Genomic DNA, 18,193 nt, shown 5'->3' on the forward strand with positions numbered 1-18,193 from the left:
AAGGAAAAGAACAGAGGAAAAATAATAAGTGGCGTAAAAAACAAAACAAAACAAAGTATGATGGTAAACACATGAGAGACGCCATTAGCTCCAGCATGCAACACTGCACTCACCTAAGTAACTTCATACCACCTCTATCTCTGCCATAATGACTCAGTGCATCTTAGCATGCAAATATGACAATTGGTGGAACAGGATCAAGAGTCACTCCTGCCTGCTGGCACTCTAATAACTTTAGAATAAATGAACAAAATGTGTTGCCACGTTTTATCTCCAAATGAAATCAGCTGAGGGTTTTTTAAGTCCAATCTCTTCTCTCGCTATCAATCCTTCATCCCAACCACTATGGTAGATTGTTTCGTTAACAGTTGCTGAAAGGAGACTGGCAACAAGAAGAGAAGAAGAGGTAAATTCACAGTGCCCAGGCATGTTAGACCTGTGAAGCATAAAACCACTGTACGGTACGCACTGAAAACATTTTAAAAACAACTTAACAAAATCTATCGGGGACTTGTTTATGCGAAGAAAGAAACAACACTCACAAACATTACAGTACGCCATACGTCATGAACAACTCCAACACCTCCAAGAAACAGAAAAAGCAAGAGAGGAAAGACCGTGTGCATTATCACTGTACACTCTCTAATCTCTGTGGCAAACACGCTCCATTAAACCCACTCAACGTCACTCTTAATGTACCCAGATGCAGAAGTGACACACACAGAATGTGAGGTCACACACGTACACACAAAATTCTGTCTGAATGGATCCCTAGAATGAAAATAACATGCATGGAGATTGCGGAGTCCTGACAGCTGTGGCTTGAGGACTTTTAGCATGCCCTAGCTTGCCACTTTGTACCTGAAGAGGAGAATATTTTATCAAGAAGAGGTTTATAATTAATATGGTTATTGCTGACCTTATGGTAATTCAAAAAGAAAAGTGTTTCTCTTTGTTTAAGAGTTTCAACTAATCTTAAAAGAAAAGAGTGAGGCCTAGTATTGTTAAAAGTATAACTTCTGTCTGCGTGCGTACGTCCTGAGAAAATGAGGTTCCGACGGCCATGCCTGAGATGAGAGGCACTTTGTCATGTCTAATTGATGTCATGATAACTAAACCTCATTCAGAAAGGTAACAAAATGGCTCACAGGGCCACAATGATTAAGGCACATATGAGCAGAAGGGCAACTGGGTGAAACTAACAACAAATTCTTTCATACGACAACAAACTTTTGCCTGCCCACACCTGGCTCTATTAAAGCGGACCTAGACCGGAAGTTCCAATTAATGCTGTTTTTTAGTGAGTATCTGCGTCATTACCTTGTTTACGAAGCCCTGAAGTTTCAAAACAAACAGTTCAGCCATTGCCGAGAACACTGTGTTTTTTTGTAATCTCGGGCTCAGCGAGATCTCTGAAAAAACCCGGTCCGGTTACGTAAACATCGGTTCTCCTGAACAGCAGATCCTCCTGCTCCGGGCACTAGTCCGGGTACATCCGGTTGCGTACATTGAACCGCAGAAGAAGAATAACGTCCGTTGTGGAGGTGTTTCACGAGTGACAGTGATTTCTGACTCTGGGTCTGACTCCGGGTCAAAGTCATAAAAGGGACTGCGGCGGGGAATCGTGAAGAAGCTATTTTTAAACATTGTTAAAACAATGTTTTGATAATGAGTAGCAGTGCATCCACCGTTCCAGAGGGGGGAGCTGCGCTTCTGAGAGTGGGTGTGCTGAATATGTCACTTCCGGGTATTGGCCAATCACAAGACAGTTGGGAAGGCTCTACCCTGGCTGGCCAATCACAACACACTCCGTCTTCTGGGTGTGATATGTCTGAAATATCGCGGCTCAGCACAGCGTTAGAAAAGAAGGATTTATATCGGCTCATTTACAGCAACTAGGAGGTTTTTGACCATAAAAACAAGTTAATGTATGTAAGTAGACCTCCTCTATGTGAGCTTTAATTTCAGGTCTGCTGAATTCGTAAAAAACTGCAGCTCTGTTGACCAGATCAGTCACTGCTTGTTGTTGGTCAGTGAGGAGGAGTTGGGTTGAAAGGAAACGGAGGTCCAGCTGCCTGTAAAAAGCTTTTAAAAAGTCAGTGAAGTGCCACCGGGAAATGAATAATCCTTTTCATCTTGCCTCCTCTTCCTCATTTGGCACACACTTTGTCACTTCTTTTTCTTTCTCTCCATCTGTCCTTTTCCTCCTATTTTTGGTCACTTTAGCCACTTCATCTTCCTCTCAGTGGAAAATATAATAGTTTCCTGAGCTCAGAGTGTGACATTCTTTCACTGTAAATGCTAATAACAAGAATAAAAGCCTCTCCATGTGACTGTCTGACTCCCTCACCAAGTATGTGAAACTGGGAATTCTATCTGTCTGAGTATAATCTATTAAATGTGTGTGTATGAATGTGTAAGACTCTCATCTTTTTGGACCAGGTACCACAGACTGGTAAAGTCAAGTGGGAGACCGCTTCGTTTGTTATCATCAAAGTCTGCTTATTCAGTACTTATGCTTAAGTAACTGACACAGACCAGTGCTCGCCGACATCTATACAAAGAAATGGAAAATCACTCTTTGTTCTGTAAGTAAGTGGAAAATGAGTTTGTCACTCCAAGGAAGTAAATCATAGTCATTTGTGACTATATTTCGGTCAACCATTACTAAGTAATTACTAAAAGCAATGACAAAGAATTGGTTTGAGCCATATAGCCCATCCCTAACTGTGCAATATATTGGAGGACAGGGGAATAAATAAAGTAAGAAAAAAAAGAAAGGTAAGTCCCTTTTTAATTGTTTAGAGTAAATCGCTTGGAATCATCTTCAGATCATGTCGACTATGGCTGCGTCCAGATGTCGGCCTATTGGTGGAGTATTCACTGAAGCATGAGCACTCCTTTCACTTTCGCTGATATACGCTTTCAGTGTTTGTCTACATTTAAGCACGGTCAATCTATTCTTTAAAAATATTACCACACCGAAGAACTGATCACTTTAATGCACAAAGTCTCACTAAATTTGAGACAATTCATTCAAATGACCTTTATCTACACATGCATGGCAGGGTGAAATAAAGCGGAGTGACAGGAGGGCCAAGACCTTTGGTCTCATTTAGCCTCCAACAGCTTCACCTTCTGCTCTCCACAGCTCAACATCAGAGGGCCAAAGGAGCAGGGACTGTGGCCAGGGGCAGGATGTCACGTCTAACCCTGAACCCACCAGCCAAACCAGCAAGGCTCTGTGGGACGCTCAGTCCCAGCTTGGAGAACAAAGAAGAGGATCTGACACTGGCCATGCAGTCCCCTGTTCCTGGCTGGACTCCAAGTCTTCTAGGACCCTTTAAGGAATCCAGCTCTACAGATCCATGTCCAGGCTTTGAAAATGCTAAGATGCTATCAACTCCAGCTGTCCCCCTGGGTACGTCGAGATGTGACCTGGCGAATTCATCGTCAGTCGACTCTCACACTGTACCTTTACATAGTCCAATCCTTAAAACACAAGAACAGCTCAGGTGGTGGCTTAGCGTGTGACCTGACTATAAATACAAAAAAAACTCAAGTAGTATCAGTTACATAAACAGTGCAGTTCTATTGCTCCTCAAGGACTGAGATTACCGTTTGAACAATTGTATGAAATTCCAAACTGGCTTTTGCTAGTTGTTTGTGTTGGTATATTATTTTAGTTGGCCTTTTAAGCTTCAACTGAAAATCAGGTCATGTCAAAAATCGGGGTCATGACGACAGTGATTAAAATTACACACGATTTCTCCCAAACACTTGTTCTCAGAGTTTATGAACCAACAATCAGAAATCATAATGATTTATATATATATATGTATATGTATATATACATACATATAATACAAATAAAAAAACTTTTAAATATTTCCTTTTAAATTATATATATATATATATATATATATATATATACAAATTGGTTTTATTATTCATTTTAGCCACTAACATCACAGGAGGAAATATTTAAAAGTTTTTTTATGTGAAAAACACCATCTAAATGTGCTAAGAAGGTCTGAAAAGAGGGGTTTGTTTCTGTTTTTAAGGTATCCACAATAGTGTGGACATAGTCTTAGCAAGAGATGGGTAGTGCTTTCCAAAGAAGTGGCAAGTGGGAAGGCGGAGGCAGGTGGATAAAATGGAGAGTGGGAGTAGTGTTGAAGGTGTTTGAGTGGTGTCCAACAGGGTGTAAGCATTGGTGTCTTGGTCTTTGAAGAGGCAGCCCCCCCCAACACAATAACAGCAGAATTTAGAGGCTCCCCCGTCTTGAAAACGAACAATTCCACAGTATGTCTGTGCATTAATTAACTACTCTGGCTCATATGCAAATCAGACAATGGAGTGGGATACTGTGCATGTGCTGAGAGTGTGTTTGAGCGCGGGTGTGTTTCTATGGGAGTGTGAGAGCCCAAAGGTGGGAACTGGGCAACCTTCTCACCCTTGTTCTGTGTTGCTCCAAAAGAGTAAAATAGGAAGAAGTGGGGAGGCTGTGAACAAGACACTGTGATGGCAAATACTCAATAACAGATATGGGGGGTTGACGAGTAAATACCAGTGGAGGGAGGTTAGGTGCTGTGGCAACGATTTTCTCAGACAAACAGCACGATCAAGATTCAACACACAGACATTATAAAAAGAACAAACACACAATGCATTCCATAAACAGGCTTCCAAACAAGAAAATGGGCAAAGCAATATTCAAACCCAAAAACAAGATGTTAATGGATAAAAAGATGTGGCTCTCTGCCATAATCCCCAACAAGACATCAAATTCCCATGGATACAAAACAGGTCCTGTGAAGATTGACACACGAAATAACAGAGCAGGAGAGGAATTAGTAAATGAATGAGAGAGACAAAGGCTGAATCGTAAATCTTGGCTCATACAATGGACTCGCTTTCTGTCATTGTCTTCATGTGGAGTTTGGTGTGAACATGTTTGTGAGAAGTGGCATCCACAGTAAAACAACTGCAGTTGCGTAAAAATATACAAATATTTGTGATTATGAGCAACACACAGCACACTGTCAGGCTGACATTGCAAGTGTGACCTCTCTCTCAACCTTTAATGTCTTCAGCAGCCCTGTCCGCTCTTCCCCGCCTGTACCTCCCCTCTATCCCTTTCCCCCCCCTCTCACACTCTCTTCCAATATTGAAATGCCCTACATCACCAACTTTGTCTGGTTTTTACCACTCTTAACTTTCCTGTTACATGAATCTGCAGTGCAATAACTTTTCCATATGCATTTGATTACATGATGCATTTTCATGCTTATCTCACAGGGTATCCTTGATTAACCTTTAAACTGTGACCAAATGTTTATCTTTAAGGAAAAGCATTTAACATTAACCCACCATTAAACAGGTAAGGACAACAAAACTACAAAGTTAAGAAAAAAGCCAGGATTCATGTGGAGAAAAATAAAAGAACACACTTGTTGAGGCCTTTGCACATATAATAACAAACATGGGAGCACAAACAGGGAGGAGGAGGATCTCCCTCTTCCTACAGATGGACAGTTGTGCCAGATAGCATTATGAAAAAGTAATCAGAGGCACAAACTATGTCTCTCACTGGTTTAAGAGATGAGGACCAAGACCATGTGAAGGGGTGGGGGGGTTGGATTGAGAGAATGGTACAGTTAAACTTCATGGCTTTACTGTCCTTCCTCTTAAACTGACAGCACAGTAGAGAACAGAACAGATCCTCTCTCTCGTACAGAGATGATGTGAAAGACATGCTCAGTGTGAGAGATTAGGCAAATATGGGCTTGCACATCAAAATGTCATATATCACTGTGGAAGTTTGGGAGTGGAGGGACTTTCCGTGAAATATTATAACCGAAGAATGGAAATATAACACGGTTAATGATGTACACCAACATAGCAGCTTAATAAAGATCATGTAAAGCTGCAAGGGTAATTTAAAAAAAAAGTAAAATAATAAAATACACTATTGAAATGATATAAAGTAAAAAAAAAAAAACATATATTTGATCTTGAAAGAACAAACTATGTAAATATACAATTAATTGTCATGTCATCAGAGCTATGGAGATGCCAAGTATAAAATTACAAACATAAACGTGTTGAGGACAATGCATACCTTATACCGCATCTTGGGACAGGAGTGAATGTAAAAGCCCAGGTAGTAGTAAGCCAGCTTGGGGGACTGTTTCTGCAGCTGCCGTGTGAAAGCAATCTCCCTGTGTTGAAAACGCAGGAAAACATCTCGTCAGTGAGGAAATCCTAAAAGGGCGCACATTTCTTTTGTCCAGAAACAGCAGAAACAGCACAAACACTTGCTGACTGGTGTTTATTTCTTGACATTTCACTCCAGAAACCTTTTCTGTGTGTTTATAAATCCTGGGTGGAGACCAGCTGTCGTGCACTGTGGTCTTAATTTTTTAATGGTGAATTGTCATGCATTGCATTTACGATCATTTTTGCATGAATTAAACTAACTGCACAACTTTGACTTTGCTTCTAAATACTTATATAGAATATAACAACTACAACAACAATATTGTAAAGGTAAAAGTGGCTAGCAAGGAATTGGGCACAAGCAGCTCAATGCCCAACCCGGGCAAGTAACTCAAAAAAGCAGCTTTTCTTGGTCTCATTTCATTACACAAAAACAACTGCCTTCTCTATCGGCATTGAGCTCTTGGGCAGAAAAGAGGGTGGGGGTGAAAAAGGGGGAGAGCATGTAAAATAAAGATTTAGAGCTTGGAAGATTTATATACCGTCTTCAAATACAGTAAATGTCTAACCTGCTTTATTTTTCCCCAATAGTCTCTTCCTTAATTGCATCCTTTTAGTAAAAGCCTATTTCCCCCTTTCCCTCCACCATTTCCTTCACGATTCCATAACTAAATTCCAGCTCTTCTCTATTCTCGCTTTTTGTTTCACTCCTTCCTTCCACCCCTCTGTGTTTCACTCACTTAAATGAAGGGGGGAGAATTCCCTTTCTCACAACGGTTAAGAGAGAGAGAAAGAGGCCTTAAAAATAAAATAGATGCACTGAGATATAAGACGTGGGACAAAGCAGGCCAAGCCAGGGAGGGGGAGAAGTGGGAGAGAGTAGCAGGAGGAGAATATAAAAGAGGAGGGTCAAAAAAGAGAAAGGGGGAGAGAGGAGAGGCAGCTAGAGTGAGGTGGTAGAAGGTCACCCACTTGCTGCCAGGTTCCTGGGTTCCCATCCCCTCTCCACAATAGGGCCCCGCAGGCCTGAATTGGGGAGGGGGGGTCAAGAGAGGCAAGGGGCTCATTCACAAAAAGCCCTGTGCACCCCCCACCCCCCTCACTTGAAGCCTTCACACCCCAACCTCCATTGCAGCAGCTTGAGTCCACCATTATCCACTCTTCAGCCATCTGACACTCAAGCACAAGCCAATTATCAAGCCCTCTGCTCCTGCACAGCTTCACTCATACTGATGTGCATACACATGCACACCCAGACACAAAGGGCCCACAACACAAGAGGTGCTCACTGCAGCCTCGCATGCACGCAGAGCGCCGTTTCATTACCAAACATTACAGAAATAGCGTTGACTAGTTTGATGTGAAACAAGGAGAAACAAACTAGTGATGAGAAGTCAAGAGTAGTGTTTTTTTCATCAAAAAATCAAGGGAGTCAGTATGCAGAATTAAGTTGATGACAATTTCCTTATCCAATCAGAGCCTATTACAAATTCCTTATTAGTTTGTTTCAGAAAAGCAACTGTAGCAAATATAGGGCTGGGTGTTTTGACTTGTAACCCCATATTCTCCTGTTGATCTCCTTAATGGTACTTGCATGTGTTTTCGTGTGTGTTTCTGTTGTTTTTCTCCCCTAAAAGTCACAAATAAAATGGATTTATAAGGAAAGTACACTGAATAGCACTCAAAATGAAGACTGCACTTCCAATTAGTGATACCAGTGAAAGCATGTAAAAAAAACCCATGTGTGCAGAACTTTGGGTTTCAAAAAGATGCCGTTTTAATCTGCTAAATTTAGTCCGAGTAGTTTTGCTGATGCCTGCACTTAACACACACACATGCAAATCTAATCCAAAAACTATTGGATTAGATGCAATATCAAAAAAGAACAACACAACATAATCAGGGGATCCGCATAAGAAAGTGATCCAGGTTGGACACCAGCTGTGTTTCCTTCACTGTGCCTCAGGCACCTCATTATGTGCCTCTTTTATTCTTCTCCTCCTCCTTTTCCCCTCAGTGCCTGTGGAAGCAGCAGCTTCACTCCTAGAAGACATTTCTCAACACCCCCCTCTCCTGTTTCTCCAGCTGAATCACACCTATACACACACACTGATGCATGGAAGTCAGAATTTACTCAGCCCTGTATCCTTCTTTATATTTATATGCTTTGGCTGAAAATGCCACAATCCTTAAAGTCCTAACTAATACAGAAAACCTCTCTTTCTGTATGTGTGTCACGTCTGCTTTGTTCTAACTTCCAGCAACTTGTTTTTGAACTTTAGATCATAACTTGCTGAGAAACTTGCTGAGGTTTCAATCAATTTCAACTCGATATGAAGAGGAAAAACCTTTAATAAATATTCACACACTAATTTAAACATACAGTGTGTGTGTGTGCTGTACAATAAAACAGATAGATTCAGCTAGGTCAAGGAGAGGAGTGTCCAGACCTGATCAAAGGCCTGGGGTTTGGTGTCTGTCAACATTCCCGCTTCTATCTCGAAGGCCTCCTCCGCACACCGAGCACACTGTGTTACTCTTGGAAACACTCTTAAAACAATAAGTGTTGGCCAAATATGTGCTTATGATGGCTGGGGTGTTCTCTCTGTATGAGCACAGCCTGTCTGTTTTAACGGCCAGGCTGACCCAGTGTGTGTGATGGACATGAAGAAGCAGTCGCACCTCGCATACTAATGTCTCTGCACATAGAGTTTGAGTCGCTCAGTCTCACACATCTGTGTAGAAACACTTTCATTATTGGGTTACTTTTTTTGCAGGAAACAGCAGATAATGCGTGTGCCTGCAACGTATGCGTGTCTGTCTGTTCTCTTATTTCATCTTGGCAGAGAAAACTGTCGTCGGCTGAACCACAAACAGACCACTGCCTCAAACAATCAAGTGTAAGGAAGGAGGTATGTTTCCCAACCTACAGCATTATGGCACTTAAAGTATACAGTTCTAAGGAAAAATAAAATTCGGGAGGGGCTGAAAAGATCAAGAGAGGGAGAGAGAGAGCAGGTTATGAGGAGGGCAAATGTGAAGGAATGAAAAAGGGAGAAAGAAGAAAGAAATTAGAAAATTAGATAAGAAGGGAGTGATAAACAACAAGAAGCATAGCAGTTCACTTCCTGAAAGGAGCTACATGTTACATCTGACAAATAATTATTCCATTTCTTTTAAGACAGATAATTTACCGTGAGTAATTGCTATTTCTGAGGTTTTACTAGCTTACAACTAAATCAAGTTACATCTGAAGAGAAATCTGTTGCAAAGGGCTAAATCAGATCATATTAAAACCTCTATGTGACAAAAAGCACACAGAGGATGTAAGAGCAAAACAAAATCTGGTCCAGGTTTTATGACACATGAGCACTAACATGCTCCCTAATATGCCAGAGGGGATTCTTCTCATCTCCATCATGATCTAATGAATTTAATACAACGATAAGAAGGCTTTTAAAACAACAGTGGGAGGACGATGTTGTCCATGTCTTGGAACCAACCTGAGAGCAGAGTAGGAGCCCAGAGACAGAGAGGCAAAGTCTGGGTGGTAGTACAGGTAAACAGAGGACACACAGGTAGGCAAGATATCTATCACTCCCACAGCTACAATGCGGTCATCCAGCCAGTATTGCTGATGAAAGGAGCCGTATCCCACCTCGGGCCCATCTGGAGAATATTCTGCCTGGGGAGAGGGGAAAAGTGTAAAAAAACAGTAAGAGAAAGCGGTCGCTCGTCAAAATAATAATAACATTCTTGTGTGTTACACACAGGTTATATTTAAAAACATAAAAATCATTGTGGAATGTGAATGTACATTTAAAAGGGCTGTTTTCACTTTTCGCTCAGATCGTGTTTCTTACACACACACACACACACACCTGTATGGTGGTGTATTATAACACAGGCTTCTCCCTGCCAGGACTTACACTATGTGTGTGGGGGTGTACAGTAGCCTCACGTTCAGCCTGCTAATGGCTCCCAAATGTGCTGCGAGAGAAGGAGCAGGGTGGTGTTTGGGGGTCGGAGGAATTGGCCACAGAAACACTCCAGGGAATGAGTTTTTAATAAAAGACCCTGCATGAGCAGAATCCATTTCATCAGGCGGTGGTGAGGTATTGCCAAGCTTTCTCCCATATACGTCTATCTGTTCTCTCCATGTGGCATGAAAGAATGTGGGTAGAGAGGTGTGCACCTTTAGTCTGAACCCCCATTAATAAAACTGGTGCGTGTTTGACACATATTGAGTTTTCTCATATAGATTTGCATGCTGGGCTTTTCCAATAAAGTAGCTTCACTGTTTTCATGTCAAGAAGGTTAAGATGGGAGGCTTGGGGATAGGGTTAAAAGTCATATTAACCTGTGTGTGTGTGTAACAGGATCCTCCTCCTTACCCAACATTCATCTGGACCCAGTTAAATAGTGGAGACGTTTGCTAGTTATCACAACACAAAGTGAACTACCTCACACTGTGCCCACACTCTGACCAAAAACCAAGAGCTCTGTGAACCCAGAGGAGTGGGCAGCAGAGAGGACACTGCGTGCCACATTCCTCCGCTGCACCATGTATGTACATTTTTTTGCGTTGAGGTGGTAGTAAAAATAAAACTATATGCCTCAAGATCAGGCCCTTGGACACCCAGGCGCAATTTAATGTCTGCCACAATGTAAACTCAAGTCCATTTACCTATTTTTTATAGAGAGTGTATTTAATTGGTTTGGAAGGGATGATTACATAGTGTAAATGTGGGGAGGGGGGCGTCTGGCCTGTGGGCCACATGCAGTCTCCAAGTCTGATCCGGCCAAGGAGTAAAATTGATAAATACAAAAAAAGCTATTCTGACATACAAAAAGAAAGCTATGGCTTTTAGTAGAAAATATCAAGATGACATGTCATCTTCTGGCTCTGCCCGCCTAGGTCACAGTCAGGGTGAAGCGCTGTTACTGACAACCACCAAGCCCACTGTAAAGACAAGTTTATGTGGAATAATATGCAGAGAGTGATGAGGATATAGTGATAGCATAAACCGAAAAGGATTGCACTTCAAAGCATCGATAAAGTCGAACAACCTCCCAAAAGGTGAGCTCTATAAATGTGAGGAGACATTAACTGAAATGTGCATTTCTATTTGGAACAACCCACTGATATGAGAAGCTCCTTAAAAAACATTGCTTTGATGATTCCGTGCTTTTATCCCTTTATTTATTTATTTTTTAAACTACAGTCTCCTACTGTGTCGATCATTTAATGCGCCTCCAATTAAGTTCCTTCTCTCCGGATCTACGTCCTTGCTGTTTTTGTTGTCGTTCAAATGTCGTCCTATGCGAGCTACTGAGACATTCAAATTGAAACGGATTTGTAAAAATCCAATCAGAATCGCATTCAAAACCACCCTTGTATGAATCAGCTTTGAAAAATTCAGATCTCGTGTTTTTTAGCTGTCGAAAAATCAAGCTAGATACAATCTGGATATGCTTAGCAATCCAATTTGGGCTACAGTCTAAACAAGGCCTGAGAACTGAGAAACCAGAATAAGTAGCACTACTAACATTTGGCACCTTGCAAACTAGGAGAAGCTCCATCTATTTTATTGGATAATATGAGTAAAATAATTCAGTATGGTCCATAAAGGACATTATAAAAACTGAAATGGCCCTTAATAGATTCCCCACCCATGGTCGTCTACATGATGCTCCACATTACAGAAACATTATAGAATTAGTCAACTGTGAAGTCATGGAAAATTATTTAAACGTTTGAAACAAAATTCAACTAAACTAAAAGACTGGAATAATCAAGAATACAAATTAACCCATTCATTTATGGGGGGCAGGCATCTGGTGCTAGAATTGCACTGGGCGTGTGCGAGTGTGCATGCGCGTGTGTGTGTTTGAGTTTGGGGGAAACTGTCAGTCTGTGTAAGCAGGCAGCCTGTTATTTCTTGGCACCAGTCACCCCTGAAACACTGGAGGCTTTGTCAGAGGCCCCTTGGCGTCATTTAGAGGTTGTAAGTACAAGGAAAGACCGCAAGATGAACGGTGTGTATAAGAGAGATTTTTCATTCTTTCTCCAAATCAAGTATAAACGCTGAAGCAAAAGCGTACCAATAAAAAAAGCCGATGCAATAGAAATAATAGCTGACTGAATTTGTTTGCATGATTGCTCCAAGTTCATGCTGTGTTCAAGGCTAATCTACTCTGACTGACCTGTGCATCACCTCACACGACAGCCTAATGGTTGTGTCCTTGCCACTGTGACAACAATCTAAACATTCTCTGCATCACATCAAACCACCCCCAGATTCTCCCCCTGCAGCCCCAAATCGCTCTCATATGGCCAAATACATGGCCACGTGAGCAGAGTACTTAACTTGACTAAGTGGGGAGGTGATGTGCGCCATGTTTCTTTCAGCCTGCTCAGAGAGACATTTGGATAAACTTTCACTAAATCAGTGAAAAGTTATTTTGTATAGCTGTCCGAAACAAGGGACCTAGTTTATATACGGTATATTTACCTTTAAGACTCTCAGTCGCCCCATAGCAATAATGCAAGGAGTTACAGCTCGGGTTTTGAAGTTTAATAAGCAACGATTGGTTGTATACTTAAAAAGAAGGAAAAAAAAGATTATATCTAGTCTTAGTATTACACACATTTACACGATGCTGTTATAATTATGTAAATAATTTAATTCAGTGTGTTGAAGAAACAAAAAGCAGCTGGTTATTTGAACGTCCTTCAGACTGGAGAGGGTTTGGCTTGTGTTGACGAAGTGTTAATGTTGTGATTATTACTACCAGATTCTGGAAATAGCTATGAATGTGTCCACTGCATTAGTATACTAATTCCTCAGTTGCTATTAATTGGTTTTGGTTGGAAATCGGTCACTGGAGGATTATTTACCATGTTGCAACGTTATTTCCTGCTAACCGAAACTCTATAGCAGATTAGAGCTTACATTATAAGCACCTGTTATTTGCACTTAATAAAAATAGTAATTTCTCCTGTGGTTGTTTGGTCACAATTAATATTTATATATTTACATTCACAGAACCTTTGTTTCACAATAGATAGTGGACTTTTTTATTTTTGTCTTACACATGAGTCATTTACTTTTAGTTACGTGTGTTCACTGCTATGGTATGTCAGGTGTGCACTTCCCTATGCATTCCCTGCTGAGGTGTTACTGAACAAAATGAAAACTCTTCTTCTTGTGCAGGACAGTCAAAGCGTTTTAGGGGTGTGGCCAAGGGCCTTGGTCCATAAAAAAAGCTGATGACTAAATGGTGAACACCCCTATATTGAGTGTTTGGCACATTAGAGGGCTGTAAAGAAAAATAAATAGAAACAGAATGCACAAAGAGTGCATAAACCTCACACAGCCCATAAAACTAACTTTCTTGACCTCACCAAGGTCAGAGCTAGGAGAGGTACCTGCATGACTGCTGCTCGTCATGTTTGCAGGCACCAATGTGCCACTGTTTATGTGAGAGTACAAATATGTTTTTACATCTGTTTGTTTGCGTAAATGTAATTTTTTTTAAAAACAGGAATGCTTGCCAGTTGATTTTAATTATCTCGGCGTTTCGGCATAAATCCTCTGCAATTTTGGCAAAATAAATCAGAGCGACAAACAAACAAGTGGGGGTAAACTGAGTCTTAATTAGCTGCAGTTGAATTTGTGAGTATGCTGTTTGCATACATTTATACAAACGCAGGCTCACATGGGATCAGATGAACCACACTATATGCAAGCCCATGTGGTGAGTATCTGTGTATGTGTATTTTAATAGCACTGTGATTGGAGACAGATGGAGTCCAACACGCAGAGGTAGCTCAGAAAGCCACAAATAATAACGCTGAAATGGAGAGGATTTGGAGAGGACTCGGAGATATCCGTAAAATAATTAAAACAAAAGTTTCGGAGAGAGGAAGCCGAGGGAATGAAGATGGCCCCTGAACGGGTCTGAAAAAAGTGGAAAGTGAAGGCAGGAAGATAAGCAAAGCAGTGAGTACACTGACTGTACGTGTGTAGACATGTGTATATGTGCAAACCTGTGTAATTTGCTGTGCCTGGACGCCAGCCTTGATGAGGTGATAAAAGCTTGTTTCCTATAAACACTAATGACGTTCGTTAGTAAAGGCCTGAGGAGGCCGACCTGGCAGCACTGAGTCACTGTGCTTGTGTTTCTCTCTTGGACCTCAATCCTATTAACGTGGCTGTTATAAGTGCCCATCCTGACTATAATATGCTGACCCGACTTGCTCATTGGTGCTTCTGAAGATGGAAGCACCAGGCCTGCTCAGAGATGCCTGGCTGCACCTACAGTACATGTCTGTCACAGTGCTTTCACACTGGCACAGTTCCCATTCTAGCTTTCACACCAGCTAAGCAGAATCAAAGTTCCACCAACCTCCATCATCAACGGCTGACATAGGTAATAAGCGCTGGATAGGTCGCCAGTCCATCACAGAGGCAAACAATCACTCTCACAACTATGGTCAATTTAGAGTGTCCAATTAACCTCTGCATGTTTTTGGACTACTTAGAACCCGGAGAAAGCCCATGCAAGGTTCTTGTTCCGACTGGGTCTGGAATCCAGGTCTTTGTTGTCTTTTCTTATTCCACTACAATTTACAGTGACACGCCCACTAATGAAAAATCAAGTATTTTTTTGGTTTCCACTCATACCCGACTTATTTTCAGTCTAATTGTGTATAGCAATTAAATCTTGGTTTGGGAATGGGAGCAGAGCTGTGCATTATTTCTTGCAAAATAGGCCAATGGCCAATTGGCCATACATACTTTGTGGACATTAGCTGCCTCATTAGCCTGTAATCTGAACCACATCACACAGTTAAGAGCAGTAGTGTGTCCTATTCTGTCAGGGAATGCAAGAAGAGGACACTGGACACCATATTACATAATTTTCCTCACTAAACACCCTATTTGACTTCAATGTGACTAAATTAAAACTGCTCCAATATTGATCAAAACCACCCTCCTGAATTCCTCTAAGCCCCTTCCTAATCCTGTTTCAATACAACATTTTTCAAACCATTATCATCTACGACAGCAATTTCCCCACAACAACCTTCCCTTTGTTGGGGCAAACCATTACAGGTAATACATATGGATGAAAACAGATTTTAAAAGATGTTTTATTAAACTGTCAGCGGGCCAAAGGAAACATACATACCTCTAGTGGTGAATCACAGAGAAATCTCCGGAACTGTGGGGGGAGAAGGAGCAGGGGTGCGGGAGTGGGAGCAGAGAGAAAAACGGTTAGTTCTCTGGGTCACCAACTTTTTTTTTTGCAAAGGCATAAATGAAAACCATACATGTCTCCTGCACTGCTGTCCTGCATAGTTTATCCCTCCCCGTTTTCATCTGACTAAAGGTGTCACATATCAAATGCAGTCTCCCATTCAACAAAGGGGCATAAAATCCAAAGACTATACTTGCACAAATGAAAACGTTTATCCTCTCACACTAAAGGGGGGACATAGTGACAGCTTAAGCAGGCAGAATCACTGATGTCAAAATAGTCTATCTCTTAAAACACTTTAAAATGCACATCAGTTATCAATTACTGGTGAACTTTATGTTTGTAGAAACACTAAATCTTCCCTCCTCTCTACGCTTTCATACTTTCCTTCTCATTGAGCACCACGGTTGAGAGCAGTGTGTTTACAGACGTGCTGATCAATCAGACAAACATAGCATGCTTCCATGTTTTGTTTACGACCAAAGAAACGTCTTTCATGAGAAACGGACAATGGCCATAGTGGAGCGGTGATGGACAGCTTTGCTTCGTCAGTCTCGCCCTCATGCAAACACAGCGCAGTTTCAGGTTCATATTTCAAAAGGAAAAGCTACAAATTTCAACCATATTTGCTACGTTCAAGTAAACTGTGGTCTTGGGAACAGAACAGGAGTCTAGAATTCCACCAAAGCATCATAAACATAGAACTGAAAGGCTTCAGTCAGGACATGAGTGTGTAAATAATAATAAAAGGGCTGTGTATGAATTATAACTACTAATAAATTAGCTTACATAATGACACTTAGTGTTTTTACATAGCCAGGAGTACAGCTAGTAATAGCAATTACTGCTGACGACATGGTTTACTGGGAGGGACAGTCCTGGCTTAGGTGCAACTCAAAATCCTGCCAGTAGCCTGAGCTCATCAAGAGGGGTTTGTGTTTCTACAGTTGTCTGGCACAGCTGACGTGTGTCAGTGACACTAATACAGTGTCCTCCAACTCTGGAGTTGCAATAGGCAAAGACGAGGTGAAGAATGATGCACCGTTATTAGTCTTTTCTATTTAACCCTTGCCTGAGGCGAAGACACACACAGTTTTTCACTGCTTTTTGGCCTTAGAATTGGATTTTCTTGACAGAGAATAAAATAAAATAAACAGATTTATAAAATATAAGGATCAACCAAAGAAATGTACTCCTGTTGTACAGAATTCTAAAACAAGATGCAACACACATGCTTCTCAGACTTAATTTCCCACTCCACTATAAGCTACAATGCCTGAGCCTACAATTAACTGTCAAATTTTAACACATGCAAGATCATCCATACATTTCATTTAATGTCGCAAGTATCAAAATTACATCACCAACCGATCGTAAAAAAGGATTTCACGCTTCCATTGACCAATTTTTCTTTGCTCATGCGAAAACACTGTGATCAGCTTCCCCACCAGTGTGATCCTGCCAGTAAAGTGTAATTTTCCACTCTTTATACTGCAACGGCTACCACTTTGCCAGTCAACAAATTACCATCAGCAAAGTTTCCCAATGTGCAATAACCGCTGAAGGGCACAAATGAAAGTTTTGTTTAAACTCACAAAAAAATAAATTAAATGGATTACCAACAGAACAACAGCTGCAGTTATTAGATGAGATCATTTATAGGGGCCACGCTATGACACTAGCTGCAGTGTGTGGAGCGGAGAGTCTACATGTTAGTTGTTATTCAATAAGACAAGTTGTCTACAAGTGTGTGAACTTGAATGTGCGCATCAAGATAAGTTCCTCATCCTATTCCGTACCAAGCACTAACCAGAGGGGGCTTCTAGGTAATCACTGCACAGCAGCGTTAACCCTGCATAGGTGAATGAGGCTGCCTTCCTGGAGCCTGGCAAGCTCGACTCCCCTCCATGGTCACTGACAAACAACAGAGCGTACCGCATCACACAGACGCTCTGATTTAGACACACACATTCAGCAAAAGACAGACAGTCTAATGTGCAGGCATACTGTCACAGGCACAAAGACGTTAAGAGGACAATTATCGCAGCTCCGTCTCTTCCTCCGTCTAATACAACAACACACATGCCTGTAAACATAGCAATGTCCAGAGTACCTTCTGGAATGTACTCATCGCCAACACATGGAGTCCATCGCTTCCTCTCTAACTCTCCCTTTCTTATAGTAAACACATCTGTGAACAATTAGGACGAGCAGCCGTCTCATACACACACACACACACACACACACACACATGCGCACAAAGATCCTGTGTCTTCACTCACACACACACATACAGTATCACGAAGAAGAACATCTGCTTAAGCCTAATTGCCACTTAGACCCCTCATCACTATGCTCTTTATTTGCTAAAACTGTTCTGCTTATTTGAGTGACAAGGAGCTTGTATTCACTTCTCACTTTATTAAACAATAAAAACAATCCAGATGCAAAGGTTTTTTTTGTCTCTTTGATAAACCTATGCTGACAAGACCTTTGTTTATTACTGTGTATGTGTGTATGATAGAGCCATAATAGCTGTTAGACAATACAAACTAAAATATGTTGTACTTTTTTTCTCATCGACTTCTTCCTTTTTTTTTTAACCGATTTCTTTTTCCATTGACTTTTTTCATGTGTCTTGGTTAAAATCTCTGGCCATCCAGTAGAGCACATACAGATTTAACAGGATTTGTTTTCTTCAAAA

The 18,193-nt window shown here is 41.2% G+C and overlaps 1 protein-coding gene across 1 annotated transcript in view; it reads right to left on the reverse strand.

The window, feature by feature from the left end:
- ate1 (arginyltransferase 1) overlaps positions 1 to 18,193 on the reverse strand; it is a 46,939-nt gene that overhangs the window by 13,966 nt on the left and 14,780 nt on the right. Inside the window, exons 8-10 of the mRNA XM_083898194.1 lie at positions 15,421 to 15,453; positions 9,726 to 9,907; positions 6,125 to 6,224 (exon numbers count right to left, since the gene is read on the reverse strand). Coding sequence (XP_083754320.1) covers positions 6,125 to 6,224; positions 9,726 to 9,907; positions 15,421 to 15,453 — 315 coding nt within the window. The remainder of the gene's footprint in view (positions 1 to 6,124; positions 6,225 to 9,725; positions 9,908 to 15,420; positions 15,454 to 18,193) is intronic.

This window comes from Microchirus variegatus (assembly GCF_963457635.1).
Source record: "Microchirus variegatus genome assembly, chromosome: 11".
In the NCBI taxonomy this organism is placed as follows: Eukaryota; Metazoa; Chordata; class Actinopteri; order Pleuronectiformes; family Soleidae; genus Microchirus; species Microchirus variegatus.